This window comes from Penicillium longicatenatum (assembly GCF_028827895.1).
Source record: "Penicillium longicatenatum strain IBT 33135 chromosome Unknown contig_1_segment0_segment0, whole genome shotgun sequence".
Lineage (NCBI taxonomy): Eukaryota > Fungi > Ascomycota > Eurotiomycetes > Eurotiales > Aspergillaceae > Penicillium > Penicillium longicatenatum.
Window position 1 is genome coordinate 208375 of NW_026643119.1, and position 22289 is coordinate 230663.

At 49.7% G+C, this 22289-nt stretch overlaps 12 protein-coding genes across 12 annotated transcripts; 7 read left to right on the forward strand and 5 right to left on the reverse strand.

Annotated features, from left to right (window-relative positions):
- Positions 1 to 174: 174 nt before the first annotated feature.
- N7484_000848 (aldo/keto reductase) lies at positions 175 to 1257 on the forward strand (the record flags this gene model as incomplete). Its single annotated transcript, XM_057111268.1, has 3 exons — positions 175 to 279; positions 333 to 692; positions 751 to 1257. 3 exons carry the CDS (start codon positions 175 to 177, stop codon positions 1255 to 1257), a joined length of 972 nt encoding a protein of 323 aa, XP_056976005.1.
- An 821-nt stretch (positions 1258 to 2078) lies between these two features.
- N7484_000849 (glutamyl-tRNA(Gln) amidotransferase subunit PET112) lies at positions 2079 to 3923 on the forward strand (the record flags this gene model as incomplete). Its single annotated transcript, XM_057111269.1, has 3 exons — positions 2079 to 2358; positions 2416 to 2634; positions 2692 to 3923. 3 exons carry the CDS (start codon positions 2079 to 2081, stop codon positions 3921 to 3923), a joined length of 1731 nt encoding a protein of 576 aa, XP_056976006.1.
- A 745-nt stretch (positions 3924 to 4668) lies between these two features.
- On the reverse strand, positions 4669 to 5646 carry pex20 (the record flags this gene model as incomplete). The annotated part of the gene is made up of 2 exons (XM_057111270.1): positions 4669 to 5478; positions 5536 to 5646. 2 exons carry the CDS (start codon positions 5644 to 5646, stop codon positions 4669 to 4671), a joined length of 921 nt encoding a protein of 306 aa, XP_056976007.1.
- An 865-nt stretch (positions 5647 to 6511) lies between these two features.
- On the reverse strand, positions 6512 to 8327 carry N7484_000851 (cytochrome P450; the record flags this gene model as incomplete). The annotated part of the gene is made up of 4 exons (XM_057111271.1): positions 6512 to 7126; positions 7179 to 7563; positions 7615 to 8060; positions 8109 to 8327. Coding segments are annotated over 4 exons (1665 nt in total), but the record flags the coding sequence as incomplete, so codon positions are not given.
- Positions 8328 to 9112: 785 nt separating this feature from the next.
- Positions 9113 to 10201, forward strand: N7484_000852 (uncharacterized protein; the record flags this gene model as incomplete). The annotated part of the gene is made up of 2 exons (XM_057111272.1): positions 9113 to 9834; positions 9895 to 10201. The coding sequence occupies 2 exons, from the start codon at positions 9113 to 9115 to the stop codon at positions 10199 to 10201; spliced, it is 1029 nt and encodes a 342-aa protein (XP_056976009.1).
- Positions 10202 to 10671: 470 nt separating this feature from the next.
- N7484_000853 (uncharacterized protein) lies at positions 10672 to 11390 on the forward strand (the record flags this gene model as incomplete). The annotated part of the gene is made up of 2 exons (XM_057111273.1): positions 10672 to 10779; positions 10839 to 11390. The coding sequence occupies 2 exons, from the start codon at positions 10672 to 10674 to the stop codon at positions 11388 to 11390; spliced, it is 660 nt and encodes a 219-aa protein (XP_056976010.1).
- A 163-nt stretch (positions 11391 to 11553) lies between these two features.
- On the reverse strand, positions 11554 to 12421 carry N7484_000854 (uncharacterized protein; the record flags this gene model as incomplete). Its single annotated transcript, XM_057111274.1, has 2 exons — positions 11554 to 12192; positions 12317 to 12421. The coding sequence occupies 2 exons, from the start codon at positions 12419 to 12421 to the stop codon at positions 11554 to 11556; spliced, it is 744 nt and encodes a 247-aa protein (XP_056976011.1).
- Positions 12422 to 12867: 446 nt separating this feature from the next.
- Positions 12868 to 14349, reverse strand: N7484_000855 (pyridoxal phosphate-dependent decarboxylase family protein; the record flags this gene model as incomplete). Its single annotated transcript, XM_057111275.1, has 1 exon — positions 12868 to 14349. The coding sequence occupies one exon, from the start codon at positions 14347 to 14349 to the stop codon at positions 12868 to 12870; it is 1482 nt and encodes a 493-aa protein (XP_056976012.1).
- A 300-nt stretch (positions 14350 to 14649) lies between these two features.
- On the forward strand, positions 14650 to 16511 carry N7484_000856 (proline iminopeptidase; the record flags this gene model as incomplete). Its single annotated transcript, XM_057111276.1, has 9 exons — positions 14650 to 14692; positions 14758 to 15011; positions 15087 to 15331; positions 15399 to 15484; positions 15534 to 15698; positions 15751 to 15771; positions 15836 to 15974; positions 16033 to 16129; positions 16200 to 16511. 9 exons carry the CDS (start codon positions 14650 to 14652, stop codon positions 16509 to 16511), a joined length of 1362 nt encoding a protein of 453 aa, XP_056976013.1.
- Positions 16512 to 16718: 207 nt separating this feature from the next.
- On the reverse strand, positions 16719 to 18764 carry N7484_000857 (guanine nucleotide exchange factor MON1; the record flags this gene model as incomplete). Its single annotated transcript, XM_057111277.1, has 4 exons — positions 16719 to 16727; positions 16784 to 17018; positions 17088 to 18126; positions 18188 to 18764. The coding sequence occupies 4 exons, from the start codon at positions 18762 to 18764 to the stop codon at positions 16719 to 16721; spliced, it is 1860 nt and encodes a 619-aa protein (XP_056976014.1).
- A 736-nt stretch (positions 18765 to 19500) lies between these two features.
- On the forward strand, positions 19501 to 20073 carry N7484_000858 (uncharacterized protein; the record flags this gene model as incomplete). The annotated part of the gene is made up of 1 exon (XM_057111278.1): positions 19501 to 20073. One exon carries the CDS (start codon positions 19501 to 19503, stop codon positions 20071 to 20073), a length of 573 nt encoding a protein of 190 aa, XP_056976015.1.
- A 258-nt stretch (positions 20074 to 20331) lies between these two features.
- N7484_000859 (uncharacterized protein) lies at positions 20332 to 21264 on the forward strand (the record flags this gene model as incomplete). Its single annotated transcript, XM_057111279.1, has 1 exon — positions 20332 to 21264. One exon carries the CDS (start codon positions 20332 to 20334, stop codon positions 21262 to 21264), a length of 933 nt encoding a protein of 310 aa, XP_056976016.1.
- Between the last annotated feature and the right edge of the window lie 1025 nt (positions 21265 to 22289).

Genomic DNA, 22289 nt, shown 5'->3' on the forward strand with positions numbered 1-22289 from the left:
GCAATCTTCGGACAAATGGAATACGCACGGTAAGGCTCTCCGCATCCACCTTGATAGCATTGACCCAATTATCTTTCAAAGATTGTTTAAAGATCCAATTTCTGACCTGCGATGAAAATGTGACACAGGCTGGGGGATTCGGGCCTCAAGGTCTCAAAGGTGATACTGGGTTTCATGGGATTTGGCGCTCCAGAATGGCAGGGCTGGGTGCTGAATGAAGAAGAATCTCTTCCACTTATTGAACACGCCTACAAGAAAGGCATTAGGACCTGGGATACTGTAAGAAGAGAAATGCGGGAGTAAACACGCGTGTTCTGACATATTTTAACCAGGCCGATATGTATTCCTACGGCAAATCGGAAGAAATCGTCGGCAAGGCTTTGAAGAAATACAACATCCCCCGTTCCCGAGTGGTCATTATGACCAAATGTTACTTCGGTGTGGACGATCAAGGGAACTTCCCACCCCCTCTCACGACTGGGAGACAGAACGCGGGTGATTATTTGAACCGTGTGGGTCTTTCTCGCAGACACATCTTGGAGGCCGTTGATGCCAGTGTAGAGCGACTGGGAACCTATATTGACGTGCTTCAAATCCACCGACTCGATCGTGAGGTGCCACGCGAGGAGATCATGAGGGCGCTAAATGACGTCGTTGAGAGCGGCAAGGTTCGATATATCGGCGCTAGTTCGGTATGCTTCACCCTCGACAATCTGGACAACCGAGCACTAATACCTTTCTATCTTGTAGATGGCCGCTTGGGAATTCCAAACCCTACAAAACATTGCCATTCGCAATGGCTGGCACAAGTTTATCTCCATGCAGAACTACCACAATCTCATTGCCCGTGAAGAGGAACGTGAAATGATCCCTTACTGCCTCGACAGCGGCGTATCTCTTATCCCTTGGTCTCCTGTCGCACGTGGGGCTCTCGCTAGACCTTGGGATTCTCGCTCTACCTTGCGCGAAAAAACCGATGTTGGGCTAAGTATTATCATTCGTAACCGCGAGACGGAGTCCGACAAAGCTATCATTGACCGTGTGGAAGAATTGGCTGGCAAGAAGGGAATCAGCATGGCACAAGTTGCAATCGCATGGTCACTGAGTCACCCCAGCGAGTACCCTATAGTCGGGCTGAACACTAAGGATCGCATTGACGAGGCTGTTGCGAGTGTCCAAATTAAGCTGACGCCGGAAGAGATTCACTACCTTGAGGAACCTTATGTCCCTAAGGCTCTCAATCCGGCGGAAAGATAAATATGTGACCAGTAAAGCCACCTGGCATATGACTGTGATGCGAATTTGCTCGTTTGCCAAACAGCTCACTGGATTTGATCACATATCATTTGAGGCTGTAGGTTCATGATGTGTTTGACCGACCTGTCTACTGCAATACTTACTATGAGCTTGGTACACGTACAGTCATTATGGCTTAGACCTTCCTTGCTAGAGAAAGACTTCTCACATCGCGGAAAACAATTGATCAAATGGCATTCAAGGACATTTGGAATATTAGGAATATTAGGAATATTAGGAATATTAGGAATATTAGGAATATTAGGAATATTAGGAATATTAGGAATATTAGGAATATTAGGAATATTAGGAATATTAGGAAATCTTGTCCATATAGAGGATCTTCTATTAGTATGTGTCGTCCTGTAACCCGCTACTCTAACACTTTGTGATTTTTTATTGCAAAAAAGCTATCTCATTGAAAATGAAGTATTATTATTTCTGCTGCTCTTAGGCAATATTCATTACATCAATTGAGGGTGACGGTGCTCAAATGTGCAGTTACCTGGTAGGCGTTTCATCACACAGGGCATTTTATCCCAAAGATAATCCATATCCAATCACAGTATACCTTGGTGCCTGCGTGGTTATCTGGGTATATACCGAAGCTTTTCCAGATTTTAGGCTTATTTTTATTTTTAAGGCTCATGTGAAATTTCATTCGTAGATTGTGGTCCGAGGAATTACAGTAAGTAACGACTATCTACCGATCGGCAGATTAGCTCCATCCCGCGCGGATTCCGCTTTCTCTCTCAACCTTGTCCTCTTTGCAGCTCGTCTTCATGCTTCGGTCATGGCTCAGCAGCGGCTCTGTCCGCGCTCTCTGCAGGGCCCCTCGTTCCTTACGCCCATTTTTGATTCCTCGCAAGAATTTTTCCTCCGTTTCCAACCTCCAAACAGACCGCGTCCCGCTCCGCAAACAACTCAAGCAGGAAGCTAAGAGCCTCAAGGCCCAGAAGAAACAGCGCAAGCAAAACGAGGCAGCCTCAAGGCAAGAATGGGAGCTCACCGTTGGCGTGGAGATTCATGCCCAATTGGACACAGCTGCAAAGCTATTCTCCAGTATGTCTACAGAAAGTCTTTACTGGCATCGCTAACACGTGATATTTTCTTTAACAGGAGCGGCCACATCTACGAGTGCTACCCCGAACTCTAATGTCGCATTATTTGATCTGGCATTCCCAGGTAGTCAACCAAAATTCCAAGCTGCCACTCTCCTTCCTGCCCTCCGCGCTGCAATCGCCTTGAACTGCCAAATCCAACCGGTCAGCCGGTTTGACCGGAAACATTACTTCTACCAAGACCAGCCCTCCGGCTACCAGATAACACAATACTATGGTTGGTGTAGCTCTTGAATCAACCTAATCAAGACCCAGCCTGGCTAACACCCCGCAGAACCATTCGCGCGCAATGGTTATATCGATCTATTCGACTATGACGGGATCGCACCGGAGGATGGAGACCGGGTTCGCATAGATATCCAACAGGTCCAGCTAGAACAGGATACCGCCAAATCGCAGGAATATCCGGGGCCAACTTCAACGCAACTTCTCGATTTTAACCGCGTGTCGCATCCTCTCATCGAGATTATCACCTTGCCCCAGATCCACTCTCCCGCCACAGCCGCGGCCTGCGTCCGAAAATTACAGTCCATTTTACAAGCATGCGGCGCTGTGACAACCGGCATGGAATTGGGTGGCTTACGTGCCGATATCAATGTCTCGATCCGGCGACGGAGCGAGGCACTCGGTGGGCTAGGCCAGCGCACAGAGATCAAGAATCTTAGCAGTTTCAAGGCAGTGGAGGATGCTATTATCGCGGAGAAGAACCGCCAGATCGCGGTACTGGAGAGTGGCGGCAAAGTACTGGGGGAGACACGTGGATGGACGATTGGTAGCACCGAGACCCATCTTCTTCGAGACAAAGAAGGCGCCGTCGATTATCGCTACATGCCAGATCCGGATATTCCCCCGCTGGTTATTGGTGAAGACCTAATTACTTGCCTACAAGAAAGTCTTCCCTCGGCTCCCGACACAGTACTTTTGCAGCTTATCGGGCCGGAATACGGTCTCCCGATCGAAGATGCCAAACCACTAATCGAGCTAGATGATGGCGCTCGGCTCGAGTATTATCAAGATGTGGTAGACATTCTCCAAAAGGAGGGTCTAGACAAACACACGCGGGCGGTTCTCGCGCGAATGGCGGGCAATTGGGTCCTTCACGAGCTGGGTGGTCTTTTAACCAAAGCAGACCAAACCTGGCACGAGGACATCGTGCCGGCACAGTCACTAGCGGACCTAATCGACCATCTTCAACGAGGCCTTGTTACTGGGCCAACGGCTAAGCAAGTCCTTGCCTCTATCTTTGACGGAGATCGTCGGCCAGTGCCACAGCTGTTGGAAGAAGACAACCTTCTTCTCCGGCCTTTGTCGCGTGAGGAATATATTTCATTAGCCGAGTCCGCCATTGCCCTCAACCCGAAGATGGTTGAGCAAATCCGTGGCAAACAGCTAGGGAAGTTGGGCTGGTTTGTGGGACAGATGATGCGGATGGGCGAAAAGGGTCGAGTGGAAGCGCCCAAGGCCGAAATGATTCTCCGCGAGCTGATTCTCGGAGAAAAGGCTTAGTATTCAGGGTACGGACCCAGTGTATTTGTATATATCTATTGAAGGCTGCTAGCAGCCAATGATACCCTTGTATGTTTCATCTTTGTAGCGATCTTGAAATTGTAGAGATTGATTTCGCGACGCTATGCGGGACTAATCATAAGAAGAGCCAACACTTGCAGTGGGGTATTAGTGAACAGAATTTGAGGCAACGCTAATCACAGAAGCAAAGCCTAATGACTTGAAGTGAAGTGAATTTCACATCAAGCCTAAGGCACCATGTATCTCATTGTTCCCCTGGAAAACCTTCGAACCATCACTTAAGACTATATTTCGTCTTCACTTCGGAGACAAAAAGTAAGGCGCCGACGGTCAACGAGTCCATGGCTGTGAAGTAAGCCCTCGTAGAGTGTGTTATTGTCCGTATGGCTGTATGGATTGGTGCCCAGCCGGGGAAGATCATCCGGGGACGGATCTGCCATGTCGCCTGCTCGTAACACCTGGGTCAGATGCTATGCAGGTATATATGTTTTTTTTTTTTTGCCCTTCTTTTTAGAGGAGCTAAGCCCTGTCGACAGAAAAGGGAGGCTCCTTACCGATGCTTTCGGATGACGTGTCTTGCAAAGGAGGAGACTGGCTTGGATAGTAAGGGCCACCAGGATGAAGAGACTGCACTGTCTGCAAATGGATGAGTCAGGACAGATCCCTATATATACATGATTTGCAGGACGATACCGGTGTATCTGTCCAACTTGAGTCAAATCGGTCACGGGTCGCTACTGACTTCGGCAAAATCATCCCCTTTCACCTCAACCTCACGATCCCGAATCCGGCGCATCAGAGCGAGAAAGTTGCTTTGTTGGAACTTCTCGCTTTGGTCATGACTGACACTAGTAAGGATTTGTCCAGCTGCTCGTGCGAGAGCATCTGCGTCCTGGGCGCGAACTTCAGTCTGCTCTTCGGACTGGGAAATATCATCAGATCCGACTCGGATATCTTGTTCGGCCGTGTCGAAAGGGTCAATGGGTGACGCGTCGTGCACGTCCGGTTGTGCGGCTGGCGCAGTCTCCGCAGCCTGAAGTTCCAGATCCGCTTGGGCTTGATTGAAGGCGGCCTCAAACGCAGACTCGTCAAACCTTTCTGTTGGCGCATTATTCTGAGCTTGAGCTTCCTGAGAGGCTTGGTATGTACTAGGATTGTACATTGGATATCCTGCGGCGAAGGGGGATTGATACGCAGGGTTTGTGCTCGGGCGGTGTTGCGCGAGATGAGTTGAGGGTGCCACTTGCTGGCTTTGTTGTTGCCTCATGAATTCTTCGTGCCACCCTCCTTGCGCTTGAATTCCCGGTGTGCCTTGTGCCTGCTGTGAGAACTGTGGCGGCGCGGGTCCGGAAATGTGGAGGTTTTGGAAGTCATTAGCCCAACCAGCGCTCTGATGAGCAACAGCTGGTAATTGGGCTGGTCTTCCGAAATGAGCAGGTCTCTCGAAGACGGGCAAATCAGGCACCCCATGGTTGGCCTCAAATGAGGCAAACTCGGGGTCTAGGATGCCTTCCTGGCTTTGCGATCGAAATCCCTATAGGTAAGAAATGTTAATAAGAAAATGCATCTGTGATCCAGGGAATCGACTCACCTGTGCTGATGGCTGCCGAGATATCAATCGATCCTGCTGAAGGGTCCGGTCAACGGAGGTATGCTTCTGGGCGTTCTGCAGTGCATTGGAGGGACCGCATAGCGAATCCATGGCGAGTTCGTTTCTGCACGTCGGAAACTCGAGAAAAATTTTGGTAGGAAACGGGTTGAAAGACACTCGCTAGACGTGTCAAGCAACGATGAATGCAAGATGATACGTCAAGATAGTTGTGAATCAAAGAAGATGCGCGGGGGGAAGGAAGCGTGGGGATGCCGATTAGACCGAGGCACGTGTGGCCATGAGAACACAGGATGACTAAGCGTACCTGACTTGGCTTTGCGGCCGAACAGTCAAACTGGAGACCTGCACCAATACTGAGAAATCAGTCACATTCGACGTTTTGGAAGGTTCGAATAATGCAGAATAACGGTAGTCCAATCGATAATTGTTCGTAGGGGCCCATATAGTAATGAAAATGTGAAGGATCTTCATACTCGGTAATTAACTTTCATCTCACGCTCATAATTCGCGTGCCAACACAAAGACGAGTCCGAATGTCGCTCAAGTCCCTGCCCATGGCGGGAGGTTATATCTATAATCTGCCATCTACAGCCATCTGAAGTGACGATGCTGACATTTGCATCTCGCACATTATACAGGCCATCCTTGAACCACTTCTCTGATCGATCTTTCAGGAGCATCTGCTTTATTGTGATTAGCGTAATCTCCGGGAATGAGTTCAAGAGCCATAGATGATACCGATGGGGTTACCCTCTTCCAAAATAATACTTCGGTCAAGCTACAACGAGCTTATTGAGTCAGATACGACCTCAGGAAACACATTAAGAAAGGAAAACTTTATACTGGAGGCATGTGTCACTGTACAGACAAAGAATGATCGTAATTGTAAAAGTACATCAAAGGAAGAAATCATCAGGGCATTAATTCATTATACGCGGATACAGTCCACCCCTCCTTACCATCCACTTACACGTTGCATCTTAAGATGCATACCTTCAACCGGCTTTGTAGTTACTGCACCTGCAATGTGGATTTCCTGCTTCGGGTCCTGCATCTCAAATGCAAAACGACCCACCAAACCGGCAACTCCACAGCGCAGTTCAGCTCGTGCAAAGTCCTTTCCAATACAGGATCGCTGACCATGAAGAAAAGTAATCTGGGCAAAGTTCGTCGATGCACCACCATTGTTGTTGGGCACGAGATTCCCGTTCTTGTCGGTGTCGATCCAGCGCTCCGGCAGGAATTCCTCGCCGTTCTCGCCCCAGAACAGGGGACAGCGATTGATTGCGTAAGGACATAATATGATTCTAGTTCCCTTGGGGACATGCTTCCCAGCGACTACGGTGTCGCGAATGGCTTCACGGATTGTTGCAGGCACTGTTGGGTAGAGACGGAGGACCTCTTGGCACACACCGTTAAGCAGAGGAAGGGACTCCAGGTCGCTATATGTGACAGGACTGCTGGCGGAAGGGATTTGCTCTCGAATTTCAGCGCGGAGACGCTCTTGAACATCTGGGTACAGGGTCAAGAGATAGCAGGCCCACGTAAGAGCAGCGGCTGTTGTTTCGTGCTAAGGACTAGTTAGAAGTGGTAAAGAAGTTCATTGAAGGAAAATGACCTACCCCAGCAGCTAAGAAAGTCAACATCTGGTCGACTAGCTCGTTGTCCGAAAAGTCTCCCCCCAGAATCATGGTTCCCAGAATATCGGCCTCCAGATCCTGTGCGGAGGCTTTGGATTCCGTCAGAATCTGGCGCTTCTCGTGGACGATATCATTACAGAGATCCCTCAGGAAATTAGTTTCACTGGTAATCAGATCGTTCATCTTCCAGGGAATACGCTGGGCAATCGACTGTGGTAACATGAAGTTCATGGCCAGGAAGGCCACCTTCTCGGGGGTGGGCTCCAGGATGTTTAGGAAACTTTCAGCAACCCTGTTATCGCTGTTCTGCAGTGAGCGAAAATCACGTCCCATAGCTGCTGGCCCAATAATGTCGAGAGTAAAGCGACTGGAAAGCTGTTAGCTGTCATCTAAGCGCTCCAGATTGATGGTGTCTCACCTTCCCCACACACCCATTTCGACCTTGCCGATTTCTTCAGCGGGGTCAGTTCCTTCCATCGGGTTCAACTTGATTTCCTTCTCCATCTCCTCCAGCATCTGGTTGGTTTTGTCCCACATCAGTGAGTACATGGATCGGATATTCTTGATATTAAAGGCCGGTGTCAGCGCCTTGCGCTGTTTCTTATGCGCGGCACCCTCTGACAAAATCATCCCGAACCCGAGGATTCGAGCCAAAAAGATGCGCATACGCCTGGGCTTTTCGAAATCATAGGTATTCGTGCTCATGATATCCAGCAATGCCTGGTGGTTGGTGGCGACCAGGTAACTATGGCTGATGAGATCCCGCATATGGATAAGACCATCATTGGGAACTGTTTTCATCCAGTGTAGCGGGGTGCGGCCTCGGGGCGAGTCAAAGAGGATAGTCAAATTGCTCATCAGCCCCTACGTGGGTTAGCATTGCCGTTGCCTTGATGGACCTGTGATACACACCGGAATGGTTGGGAGATGTCGTAGCGGGTTCAAGAAGAAAGGCCAGACCACGACATTCCACATACCCAGAAGGGCTAGGTTAACCCCTAGAGCCCCCAAGCAGATTGCGCGGAAGGTCTCCTCTGTAAAGATGGTGCGCTGCAAGAGATAGGTTTCGACGAGGGTTCCGACCACTAGGGCCGGGAAGCTCTGGCCAGCCATGACTTGATCGCCCGAGATGCCTGAGTATACTCAGTGTTACCGATATTTTCCTATTCAAGATAGAATTCGCCGAGAAGCAGAGATGCAAAAAAGCAAAAGGGAAAGAAATCGCCCAGATTTGGGATTGACCCATTTTTGCCCCAACCACGGGGTAATATACCCTAACCCCACTAGGTGATCGGCGCTCTAATGATGAAATCTCAGGGGAAACGACCTCGGTTCTTCGAACATATGCCTTTGTGCCAATAGACAAAGACCTGGGCAAGAATAGAGTATCTGATTTGATGTCCGTGATCTATAAGACCCTACATTTGGAAATCATCGCAAGAGAATACGAGTCATAACAAGAAAGTCCGAGGAGCCGTGAATTGCACAAGTAGCTAGTGAGATCATCGGATGTGACAATCGTCCGTAGCCTCGGTGACATAGCATCTGATAGTTCTATTTACGTTGCGGACGGTTCATGGAAGAAGGAACAATCGAGAAAAGAATCATTGGATGCGGGGAAACGTTATATGCGCTGTAGCGCATGTGAAGACTCGAATGCCCCACATCCCGATGCATGTGGTCTAGTTCATGCTGATTGTGGACCTCATTCGCATTGCTTTCCTGTTCGGTTTAAACCTCGACGATCCACCTTTTCATTGGTTCCAATGGGCCTCGGTAATTGTGAGCTTGGGTCCAAGTTGATCGCCGTACCCTGGCGACGATCATCGTGAAATAAAAGACTCCCCACATCGCATCACCGGGGCCCTTCACCCTTTTTTATTTTCCATTGCCTGAGTCTTTCGCCTCCTACCACCATGGCGTCCGCCCTTGACATGATCCAGCAATATGTGCAAACCGCCCTAATGCAATTACCCGTCCCTGCACAACAATTGTTGCAGAACCCGATCGCCCAGAAAGCTGCTGGTGCAGTGGTGGCCCTCGGAGCTGTGCGCTCAATCAACAACTTCCTGACACAACGGACCGCCAATAACTGGGTTTCAAGCGACCCATGGGACCCCTCCCGGGAGCTCATTCTCCTAACCGGAGGATGCAGCGGTATCGGCAAGCAGGTCATGGAGGACCTAGCGCACACAGGCGTGCGTGTGATCATCCTAGATATCAACGAGCCCAACTTCAAGCTCCCGGCCAACGTATCCTTCTACTGGGCCAACATCACCAATTCGGCGAACATTGCAGAGGTCGCCAAGGCCATCCGGAGCGAGCATGGGGAGCCAACGGTGCTGATCAACAACGCCGGCGTTGGCCACGATGGCACTATCCTCGAGGAGTCGGAGAAGCAAATCAGAAACACATTCGAGGTCAACACGATCTCGCATTTCCTCATGGTGCGCGAGTTCCTCCCGGCCATGATCCGTGCCAACCACGGTCACGTCGTAACACTGGCTAGTATGGCCAGTTTCGTTGGGCTGGGCGAAATTGCCGATTACTGCTGTACCAAAGCCAGTGCCCTGGCCTTCCACGAGTCCTTACGCCAGGAGTTGCGTCTGTACTATAAGGCACCCAAGGTGCGCACAAGGTAAGTTGCCATCCCTCGTCTCTCCAACCCACCCTAGCCACGAAATTAATGTACCAATAGCATCATCCACCCCTTCTGGGTTCGTACCCCGATGATCACGCTCCTGACCGATTACGAGAAGGAATTCGGCCAGCCCATTATGACCGTCAAGACCGTGTCAGACGCCATCTGCAAGCAGATCCTGACCCAGAACAGCGGTCAGGTGATCCTGCCCGCCTCCAAGACAGTCGCCCGCCTGCTGCGAGGCCTCCCTCTGTGGCTGCAGGAATTTATTCGTGGCAAGGAAACTGAAAAGCTGAAGGCCACACGCGATGCCCAGATCCGGGCGGAGAAGGCCGCTGCAGAGCGCGCGAGCAAGAAAACATAGAGAGAAACCTACATTCCGTGTGATGTGCCGATATGAGATATGCAATTTTTGATACCAGATATATATGTGTATATTTTACAGCAACCTTCAATTGAAACATATGCTTTATTCCAGATCAATGAGGCTATTGTGCCTAAATGCCGGGTAGATTGGTCCAATCTTGAAAAGTGTGCAACGAGCAGCAGTGCAAGCCACAGAAACTGCTACACAATCCACAGAGAGTGCTGAAACCTTGGTCCCAAGGATCGGGTCCCGATCTGGGGATAAAACTGGGTTTTGTCACGGCTCGCGAACGCATGCACTACATTACAGGGGTGATGATGTCACACCACGACACCATTGCGATGTCATTGACTATCCATCAAGAATGTTAACTTAAATTGAACAGAATAAGTGATCCCAATAGCCTGTGGAAAACATTTCATCGCGACCAAATTGCCAATTTGACAAGCATTTTCACCTTCCTCATCATGGCACCCAAGGACAAGTACACCGATCCGAAACTCCGGGATGAAGTTAAAGAAGAGATTCACAAAGGCGACAAGGGAGGAAAACCTGGGCAATGGTCTGCACGGAAGGTATTTTGACGATCTAGACTCATCTATATATCCATGGTATCTAGTACTAATTTCACCAGGCGCAAATGATGGCCGCGGAGTATAAAAAACGGGGTGGGAGCTACAACACCTCTAAAGAGGATCAAAGTCAATCACAGAAGCATTTGGACCAGTGGACGGAAGAAGACTGGCAAACTAAGGAAGGATCCGGCACCGCGAAGAAGGACGATGGAACGCGCAAGAGATATCTGCCCAAGCAAGCATGGGAACAGATGAGCGACGACGAGAAGGAGGAGACCGACGAAAAAAAGGTCCAGGAATCTAAGGAGGGTAAGCAATTTGTCGGCAATACCACCGAAGCCAAATCTGCTAGGAAAAAGGCCAGTCGTGATTCAGTCGACTCTTCCAACGACGCCTCAAAGGCCAATGGAGAGGAGAAACAACATCAGACTCAGAAGCAACAAACACGTCGGTCTGGCAGAATGCAGAATAAAGCGAATGACGAGAAGAATGGCGCATCGAAGGAGTCTAGCTCTCCTACGAGCAAGAAACGCACTGCAAAGCAATCAGAGAGTTCTAATAAAAAGAAAAAGAATGGGTCATCTCGGGCAGAGAAAAAGGAGCAGGAGTGATACAGATACTGTTAGCGACCGCGGACCTTGGGACTTGAAAGCGCCGCTCAAATAAGGAATGCCTGGAAATAGGAGGCAGATCAGAATCTTTAGTTGGTTCTAAGGGTATTGTAACGTATGATATGTACCAATCAGACACCAGTATATCCGCAAAAAATAGTACTCAGCTTGGCCCACCTAAAAACTTCAAAGTATCTCCAATCTTGGCAACCTTGAGTACATCCCGATATGTCAGACTCGTCCTCGTCTCCCGTGAGTACCACCCAGCACTATATGAATCCTTCTCTCGCAAAGAATCCCAATTACAGATAGAGTGTGGACCCAAATCCTCGTCAATAGCTGTCTCCGCAATGCCATGTAGGAAATCTGTGTATATGTGCTGTCTCATAACTAACAGACTCCGTCGTTCCTGTAGGATACGAAAACGCGGTTTGCCATGAGGTGGTATATTCATAGACATGTGGCTCTCCTTTCCATTGCAATTGCCGTTCTTCTCATATAAGTTAAGCACGATAGGTGCGCCCAGGCTTACAGTAGCTACCAGGGGGTAGTATGCTGAGCCGTCCTCATGGGGCATGATGCCCTGGCCTGACTGGTATTCATTTACCAGGACATGATTCGGTGCGCCATGTGGAGCATCGGCAAAGATGTTGAGTTCATTAAAGCGGTGGATGATGGGATCTGTTAACCATGGTGGTAGCGGTGATAAGAGCAGAGTGTCGGATTTGGTGAGTGTCGATGGCCACGTTTGGAGTCGACGATGAGAGAGATGAGTCCAGCGTGGGAGGGGAGCTGATTGGACCTGTTGACGGTGTCAAGATTCGATGTACATGGAAAGAATCAAGTAACCTTGACGGTAATCATAATAGGTTCGTAGGTTCAGAGTCAAATACGGTTGGGCTACAGGCTCTAGGAGGAATCGATACCTTTTGGAGTAACTTGGTCTCCTCGTCTTCCGAAATGAAATCCGGTATGTAGAATGCATCTGCGGGCATCGAGTCAACGCGTGCCGCGGGGTGATGGAAATTCATGGTCTGAACAGTCTTCACACTGTATTCACTACAAGATGGAGGCAAGATTAAGCTGGATAAGCGGGTTTATTGAAATTCGAACAAGAGTGTAATCTCGGGTTCAATTGTTGTGGTGAGTCCACGCGGATGTAAAAATGTACGAAGATGGCTCGTGAGAATCAGTGAGATGATGAAACGTATGGTGTTGACCGTCACGTGCTGGCGCGGGACATTTCTATATCAATTCAAGACTATACACTTCTAACACCTCTATGGTCACTACGTTAGATATTTGAATTGCCCCTCACTATTTCCTCGATCGGCGAACCTTTCGAATCACCATTTCACAGCGGATCACCATTTCACTGCGGATTACCATTTCACTGCTAGTGCAGCCGAGTTGAACGAATTACTTGTGAATTGGGGATTAACTATAGACATAAGGCCAATTGGATCTTGTCGGATCTTTACAGGGCCACTTGAGTCAAAACATCGGTTATTAATGTCACATCTCGCTCGACATCAACCCGCCAGTTGGAAATAGCGATTCGAGTAGCAGTTTTGCCCTGCCAGCTGCTTCCCGAGACAAACATCCGTGAAGTTTTGTTGATTTTTGCTGTCAGCTGCTGATTCAAAGAATCGTCCTTGGCACAAAACAAAACGCTCATGAATGTCTGGTCCACAAGCTCCGCCTTCGAAAGAGCCCCCGGCAAGGGTACATATGCCGGATGGTCGAAGATCCACGCGTAGATAGCACGCGCAAGGTGAATCTGACGCTCGAGCATCTCCCGGTATCCCTCTCTCCCGTAAGACAACAGAGAAGCATACACTGGCAACGCCCGGAATCGACGAGAATTCTCAAGCCCAATGTTCAGAGGCGAGGGAATGGAAGGACCATCTGCTGCACCCGCACTCAGGTATGCGGCATTAGCATTCTGGAAGACGTGAGCGGCCAAGTCTGGATGGCGGGAAAAGAAGAAACCACAGTCATAAGGCACGTTTAGTAATTTGTGACCATCTCCGGTGATGGAATCCATCAGCTCAATCCCATCGCAGCCCTTTTTAATTGTTGCAAACTCCTCGCTGTCCCCTAAAACCCGGGCGAATATGCCAAAGGCGCCGTCGGCATGCAGCCATGCTCCATAATTGTCACACAATTGGCGGATTTGTCCTAGTTGTTCCATCCCAGATGTCGCAAACCGGCCAGTATTGACCTCTCCACACGAGATGGCTACAATGCTGACCTTGTCTGTTCTGGCCAGCTCCCTCTCGAGCTGCGCCATGTCGAATCGCAGCGGGTTCTCGGCGCAGCAGATATTTCGAACATTGGCACGACCAATTCCCAAAACACTGGCAGCCTTGACCAAAGAAGAGTGAGGTAGGGTTGAAAGGACTTGGACTCCAGAAAGATTAAGCGCCTGGAGCACCTCGAATAAACCATGTTCACCGACACTGGTCAGTTGGCTTCCCTTTCTCTCTGCAGCCTTTTGGAGGACGAATTCCCGCCCGCAAGCTAGACCAAGGATATTGCTCGCGGTGGCACCGGTGGTAAACGTGCCGTTATGCCATTGAGCGCGGGGTAAACTGAACAGGTCGGCAAGGAGGCCAAGCGCATGATACTCGACATCGGTAACGATGGAGTGATTTGCAAGGTGTACCTGGACATTCTGATCGTAGGCCGACACGACGTTGTCTGCGAAAAGTGCAGCCGGTGTCACTCCACCGGTAATGAAGCCATAATAGTTGGCACTGAGACTGCCACCGTTAAATGCGGGCACAATATCCTCCAGCAGATGGCGTTGGACAGATTCCAGACTGGAGCCGGTATCGGGGAGTGTAGTGGGAAGCGATGATCGGGCACGGGATAGACTCTCCGCGCTAGGGAGGACACCAGACTCCCATTTCCCTTGGGCAGCGCGCCATAGATGTTGGAGGAATTGATCTTGCATTGTGTTTGTCTGACTTTGAGAATAAGAGTCGCAGTTCATTTATAGTTGCGATCGGGATCTTCCAGAGGCTCGGGATCTGCAATGACACTGTCAGGATCAAGCCTGCGGCTGGACCTCCCAGAATATGTCTAGCGTAGTCCAGCCGGATAATGGGTTAATACCTCAAGGTTGTAGGTTCTCATTCGCCGCGTGGATAAGCTAAGTGGGCGGGCGCGGGATTGGATCAGGAACGTGGGAGACGTCTCCGCGCTTACCCTTCCGCTCCACCTCAATTCTTCCATCAACAACCACGTAACAGCAATGGCGGCCAAACTCATTGATAAACGACTTCACAATGTTCCTGGTACGATCTCTTGGCAGCAATTCTTCCCGCCCTCGGGAAAGCGTAAATGCTAACAAGACAAACAGGCAAGATGCAGGTGACAGAATGGCTTTTCGATGTTCCAGTCGACTACACCAAGCTGCCTAAAGATGGCGGGGGTATGATGAGGCTTTTTGCTCGAAGTGTCTCACGTCTGGACAGTCCCGTTGAGCAGCAGCCCAAAGAAGAGAGCAAGGCTCCTATCCCGTGGCTTCTCTACCTCCAAGGTGGACCAGGCTTTGGGTGTGGCCCCCCTCAAAATTACAGTTGGGTTGAGCCAGTGCTCAGTAAGGGGTATCATGTATGTAGCCAGGGATCGAGAAATCTCATCAACTGGCATCAAGATTGGGACAACTGCGACTGACATTGATCCCAGATAATGTTCATGGATCAGCGTGGCACTGGTCTCAGCCAAACAATTACAGCGGGAACTCTCGCGCGCCAAGGCAATGCTATCCAACAGGCTGAGTATCTTAAACTTTTCCGCGCAGACAACATTGTCAATGACTGCGAGGTCATTCGTCAGTACTTGACCAAAGACTACCCAGAGGGCCAACGGAAATGGAGTATCATGGGGCAGAGCTTCGGTGGTTTCTGCGCTACCACTTATCTTTGCAAATAGTACGTCCGCATCGCTTCCATTTCGCCAGTGTTGCCTTGTTAGCTAACATTTCGCTACCTCATGGAGCCCAGAATCCCTGAAGGAAGCTTTTATCTGCGCTGGTTTGCCTCCGATGGTTAATGACCCGGATCCAGTTTACGCTCGGACTTACGGTATGCCGTTCGACCCACTCACCCAGGTCATCTGCTAAAAGTTGTATAGAGAAGGTCCTTGAGAGAAACAAAGCCTACTACACCAAGTACCCCGAAGACGTAGAGCGAGTCAAGACCATCATGAAATACTTGACAGCCAACGAGATCGCCTTGCCTTCAGGACGGCTCACACCGGCTCGATTCCAACAACTTGGCCTTCTGTTCGGTTTCCACGGTAAGAGAAAGCCTCGCCAGGAAAATCATGCACCTATTCTAACATTCTTCAGGTGGTATCGATAACGTTCATGGTAGATGATCATTTCCTTTTCTTCTCTCTGATATGTCAAGGGTGTTGTTCTCACTATCCTCTAGATGTCGTTCTTCGGGCTTGCAATGACCTGGAGATGTTCGATTCTTTCACGCAACCAACTTTATCCATAATCGATAGCAATGGTGGCATGGACAACAACATCATCTACGCCATCATGCATGAGGCGATTTACTGCCAAGAGTAAGCCCAAATCATTGTGATTCGATTGTCCTAAAACGAAGTTGCTAACGCAGAACAGACGATCATCCCGATGGTCTGCCGACAGAAAAATAAAGCAAGACGTTCGATTCAAAACCGATGGCTCTCAGCCAGAGATTTACTTTACTGGAGAAATGGTAAGAAATCACAGGAACATGCATGGGCCGGGCGAAACGAAACAAGTCTAATATTTTCAATTACCCTTAGGTCTTCCCAAATATGCTCGACTCGTACTCGGAACTTAACAAAGTCCGAGAGGCTGCGGAGATCCTGGCTCAGACAGAGGACTGGCCTGCCCTTTACAATGAGGAAACTCTGGCAAACAATGAAGTCCCGGTCTACGCTGCTACATACATTGATGATATGTACGTGCACTATGATCTTGCTTCCCAGACTGCTGCCAAGATCAAGGGTATTAAGCAGTTTATCACCAACACCATGTATCATGATGCGCTGCGAAGCAAGTCCGGAGAGGTTATGCGCCAGCTCTTCGCCCTGCGGGATGATACCATCGACTGATTGTCATGAACATTTCAATGAGCGCCTACGCATTGTGTCCTGAGATCCTTAGGATGATACCAACACAGGCTAGCGACATACATTTTTAAACATGTAGAAATGAGATTCTATCACTGATGCTCTGGGGTTTATATGCAGTGGGATCAATATATACAGGTCATGATGCGTTGTTGATCTTCATTCCACAAGGTGATAGCAATTGTGGCTTTAGAAAACCTATACACCCTGTTAGCGTCTAGTGAAATAATAAGTGAACGGGATGTTGGGCTTACTGCTCCACCAATAATGAACAGCCGTTCCTCCTCTTGCTGTACCCACTGGGCGATCTTAGTGGCGCACTGTACCAAGGCATTTCGGTTCGCGTTGGGTTCAGCGACGCAATAGAGTTCGAACAACGGGGTCACCCAACCGAATGAGCTCGCTGAGCGAGACACGCAATGATGCACCTTCACGTGGGTGTTTTTCGCATGAATACTCGAGTGGAGATTATTGTATATCGACATCAGTCTGCCGAAATGTTAGGATCTGTGAGAACAGAGGGATAGACAGGGAATGCGTATGAGCTTTGGTACTGACCTTCGACGACGAGAGACGGAAGAAAATGTCGGAGAGAAAGAGGACATTGTGAACTGCACATTAGCCCTCGATTTGTATAAGAAGTGATGAAGAACGGCACCAGGCACGATATCGGTCGTGGCGGGTCGACCTTGGTCAATTGCCGCTCTGATTACTTTGAGGCTACCATTCTTCTCCAATTGTTCGACAAAGGCGTTGCGCATCCCTTGCATTTCAAAAAAGCTCTCTTTGTCCGGGCTAATAAGGACAATGGCGACGGACTCATCTTTTGAGATGTCTTCATTTTCGTTGACATCATCCCTGAGATCGAGGAAGCTGACGTACATATAGAGATAGCCGCTGCTGTTGAAGCCAGGAAGGCAGATGGGAATCCAGCTTTCTCCACCCCCAGCCTTGACTCCATCCGCTTCGAAGACCATGTTAAATAAAAGTTGGAGATCTCCTGGGTGTAGGGAATGCTTCTTCGGCCTCACAACGCTGACCAGCCGTCCACCAGCGACTACCAGTCCATAAAGCAGATTGTTAACTTTGGTCTTCAGCAGGGCATTGTTGATAGATTGGCGGTGCTGCTTGCGAATCCTGAGGCATTCCAATGCCGACAGCAAAGTGGAAGGTGACCCACGGGTGAAACTATCAGCCAGCGAAGAGAGGAGATTCTCTGATCCTTGCAGTGGTCGTTTCAGATCTGTAGATGGTCGAACGGAAAACAGATGGTTGAGGGATGGCAGCGTCAATGTCGATAAGATTTGCATGTACAACGCTTCCAATTGAAGTGCAAGTTGGTGTTCACTCTCCATCATCCGACTGATTGCAACCAGATGCAAGGGCCCATGGGTCACAATCACAAATTTGACGTCTCCAGCGGTGAAGGCTCGTAAACGATCATCATCCTCTTCATAAAATGAGATGATGGTCTGGATAACCCCGACGTAGCTAGATATCAACCCCCCATCGCCGTGACGTGTCCAAATAGGCTTGCCAGCCGCGGAGAGAATCATATAGTGTTTTTGCTTGGCCTTGAAGCGCTGGAGGAGTAGATCTGTTATGAATCAGTATCGACCGTACACCACAGATTGTTCGAGACAACGTTGAAACCATACCCTCATTCCCGGCATCTTCATCAATCTCCCCGACCAGCTCGAATTCAGCTAAAAACCCATCATCGTCCAAGTCTTCGGCCGGGAACTCCGGGAAATGAAGTAAGCTCCCCGCGCCCGAGTGAACCCCCGGGCCGGAAGTGACAAAATCCTTGAATATAGCCTCGACATCTCCCACGTCGCCGTTCTGAACGGAGCTCCGAATGCTCGCCGTGTCCCCCGCTTCGCTACCTCGCGAGCTCGCCAGATGGCTGAGACTTGCTTTGGCTTTCAAGCCTTGTGCAAGACCACGAATGGCTAGCGATGAATATGCACTGCCTGTCCCATCCGGTGTCTGAGAGTCGACCTCCGCCCGCGACACGGCCGTTGTGGCCCCCGCTTGTAAGGGTGTCCGGCTTGTCGACTCGTTATTTAACAGGCTGAGGGTTTTCGGTCGCGGAGGTAAGGGAGGGCGCTCCCCCTCTGAGCTCGGGCTCGGGTCTCGGTCTGCATGGGGTAGACTGGGTGTCACTGGTACGGTCGGGTTCTTATGGACGTGTACATCCCGGTCGCTCTGGGAGTTTGGTTGCGGCGCACTCATCCCCGCGATGAGCGTGCGTTTTTAGAGGTAATCGCTGGGCGCGGAACATTCGTTTTAGGAAAACCGCATGGTTGAGTGTTGAAAGGTCCCCGTCTCGCGCTGATCTGGTGGTCTGGGAGTGGGGGCATTCGAGAGCTCTTCAAGGCGGACAAAGCATTTCCACTTATGTGAGCAACCACAATAGTTAACTCATTCACATCGCCTAGGCATTGTTCGAGAAATTCGAATTTGTGATTGTATACAGCAGCAATGAATTGTTCTTTGCATTCTTGAGAGTAGCTATCCAGCGGAATAGGATGGTGTGCAGCATAATTATGCCCATAGAGGCACCTGAACGTGTATTCAGCTGGAGGTTAGCCTACATAATCAGTTATTTAAGTATCAGACGCCTGAACAATATACATACAGCTGTGTCATGGTTAGCGAAGATAAGCGGCTAATCAGCATGACCCACTGCTCCTATGGACAACTACAGAAGAATTTTGAAATTGATTCAAGAGCTTAAACATCAGTAGATTCCAGTGCATAAACCCGGCCAAATCACATAAGTTCTGGGTGGAACCCGAGCCGAGTCTCTCGACCCTGGCTCTTCTCCGCACTCCACTATCGCGGGGATTCGCTCTTTCACCATTCCATTTCCTCATTTTTGCGCCCGAATCGATTTTCCTGATACTTACTTCGGTCACTCTCTCATCGCCAGGTCCTAGTTGAGCAGTAGTCTGCGCTTGTTCATGCAATGCGCCTCCCACTCCATCGCCTCCTATTCCTCCTCTGCCTCCTCTTTTCGCCCGTCGCCGCCGTCGGCCCCTCATGCTTCAAAGTCGTCTCTGCCCTGGTTGGGCGACCAGGTCATCTATTCAACAAATTCCAAAGTGAAATCTGCGAGCGTGGTTGCCAGCCTACCATCCCACACTGGGACCTCTGGACTCGCAACAACTCGTTCGTTCCGGCAGTGCGCAGCCTGATGACTCGCATGAACGTGCCTCATAAGGAGGATGCTTTGCTCAAAATGGGTGACGATGTGGCGGTCATCATCAAGGAGCGTTGCGCGCCGATGCTACACGGTCGACACATCTGCTCGGACCCGACCACCCTGTCCGACTTTGGAAACTGCTTTAAGAAAAACTTCCTCAAGGCTTCGATCAAACATCTGCCTATACTCTTGCCCATGGCATCGGACGCGGCGTGTAAGGAACAACACAAATTTTTGCAGGGCGATGAGTTGTGGGAGGTGACTATCCCAAATAATATGCGAGAATATGCCAGCGTGTGTGATAAATTGGGGCCATTTGAACACGATGAATTGTGAAGCAAATATTGCAGTCCTGGATTTCGGGTTTCAATGTATATTTAGGAAATAATGAAACATGTACAATAACTCAGTCATGTAGACGGGCGGAATAACACATTCCGAACAAAGACTCCGCAGACTCCACTTCGCAATTCATTCCCTCAACTCTGTCGCGCGGGGAACCGAGCAAGCTCTTCAACCACCCAACGCGGACTGGTCAAAAAAGGTTGCGCCAGATAACCACCCGGATATTGAAACCTGTCGCGGGCTTTCACGATGAACACCGTTGTGCAATCCGCTCTGTCAGAAGTCGAGTCCAAGCTCAATGCGCTTCTAAGCACCCTCACTACCTCCCCCACCGCAGCAGGAGCGCCAGCTGCTGCAGTCGCCTTACTCGAAGCCGATGACTCCTTATCCTCCGCCATTTCTACCCTGCGCCAGCATCAAGAAAACTACGCCAAAATTCTACAACTCCGAGCCGAGGCTGAAAGATTAGAAGAGCGCGTGAAGGGAATCGTGAGAGACGTGGAGGAATTCGACAAGGAGATCCGAACCGCCTGCGGTGACGACGAAGACAGTGACAGCGAACTCGATTTCGACGATGACGAGACTACCAATAAGCCACCCCGCAAGGAAATCGATTACAGACTTCTCCTCGACTTTGCCCGCCGAATCAGCAAATACAACCAGGAAGCCGCCGCTGACGCTGCAAATGGAGCTGCCAATCCCGAAAGACGTCAAGCGTCGCGGCCACAGATAATGGACAAGGATGTGACAATGGCGGGTACCAATGGAGAGCCGACTACAGATGGCGCAGAACCGGTATCTTCGGTAACAAAGAACGCGACGCAGTGGCTGGACGACTCGGCGAATGTCACGCGCGAAGTGTACATGCTGCCATACCCAATGGAGGAACGGATACGAATGGGCCTGATGGCTCAAGTCCAGCTGGCCGCGGGCGATGACCCGGATAAGGAGGTGGAACGGTTGATACGTGAAGCGGAGGGTCTTGGAGCTGCAGAACCTCCGGCCCCAGCCCCGGCTGCAGATGCCAGGCAAGAGGAGGCCGCTACTGCGGCTGTTCAGGCTGGCTCAGCGGCTACTGGAGCACCACGACCTGCAGCGTCGGGCTTTGCACCGGCACCCAAGCCAAAGCCAAGTGCGACTCTTGATCTCGATCTCTACGACCCTGACGATGACGACATGTAACTCATTCTCTACTGCCCATTTACGCATGCTTCGTTCAAATTTATCTAGTCTTCAACATATTAGCTGTCGAAGACAGCAAAAGGCTAGCGTGGGTGGACCTATAAAGCTAATATAATTATTGTTGAAGGAATCTCTCTTCCTCAAGACAGCGGCATCTTGATCCGCAATAAATACGTCTCTTTCTTCAATCTTCCCACACCATTTCTACTATCAACGTCAGAAGCTTTCCAGGTGCATGAACGAATCACACATGGACTTCGAACAGCATCCAAAAGGAAAGGCTCTGAAACGGCACGAGCCACACGGATCAACCTTGCTGGATGCATCTTTATTCCGATACAAAATAAGACTTTCCAGGGCTGTTACAACACCAGCTATGGAGTTTGGAACTTTAAACTAAATCAATACTCAAATGGAATAAGTCAAGCTACCTTGAATTACGGTATTCAGGTTAATTCTATGTCAACTTCAATTTACCGCATGATGTATAGGACACAGGCAATATCCTCACCTGGGCTCCGGTTCGTACACCTAGTTGTCATATGTATTCATTTATCTCGAATTTGCATAGATGTCCCATAAGATAGAGGGTCACCTGGCAGTGGATACTCCTCATACATGGGAATGTGCCCCACTCGCGGTTTTACAGACGACCTTGGAGGCAGGCTACATGAATTAAGAATTGCGCGGGTAATTCAATCATAGTTACTATGATCGGCATCATGAAACCAGAAGAATTCGCTCTATTGATTGTCAGCGAGCTGAACAGTAAGAACTTTGATCAAATGGATGCAGAATTCCATCTTATCTGATCGATAAGGATAAGCGCATGTGATCGGCTCAACGGCAGCGAACTTAAAGAGAAAATGTGACCACACATTTCATTGACCATTCGGCTTGAAATTCCAAGGAAAATCAATGATGATTTCAAGTGATTGCCATCTTCCCAAACACTTATCCTCCGTGAACCAAACCGCGTCCACAGGAATCTCATTCGTGGTTGGGGGCGAGAGCATGTGGGTCCC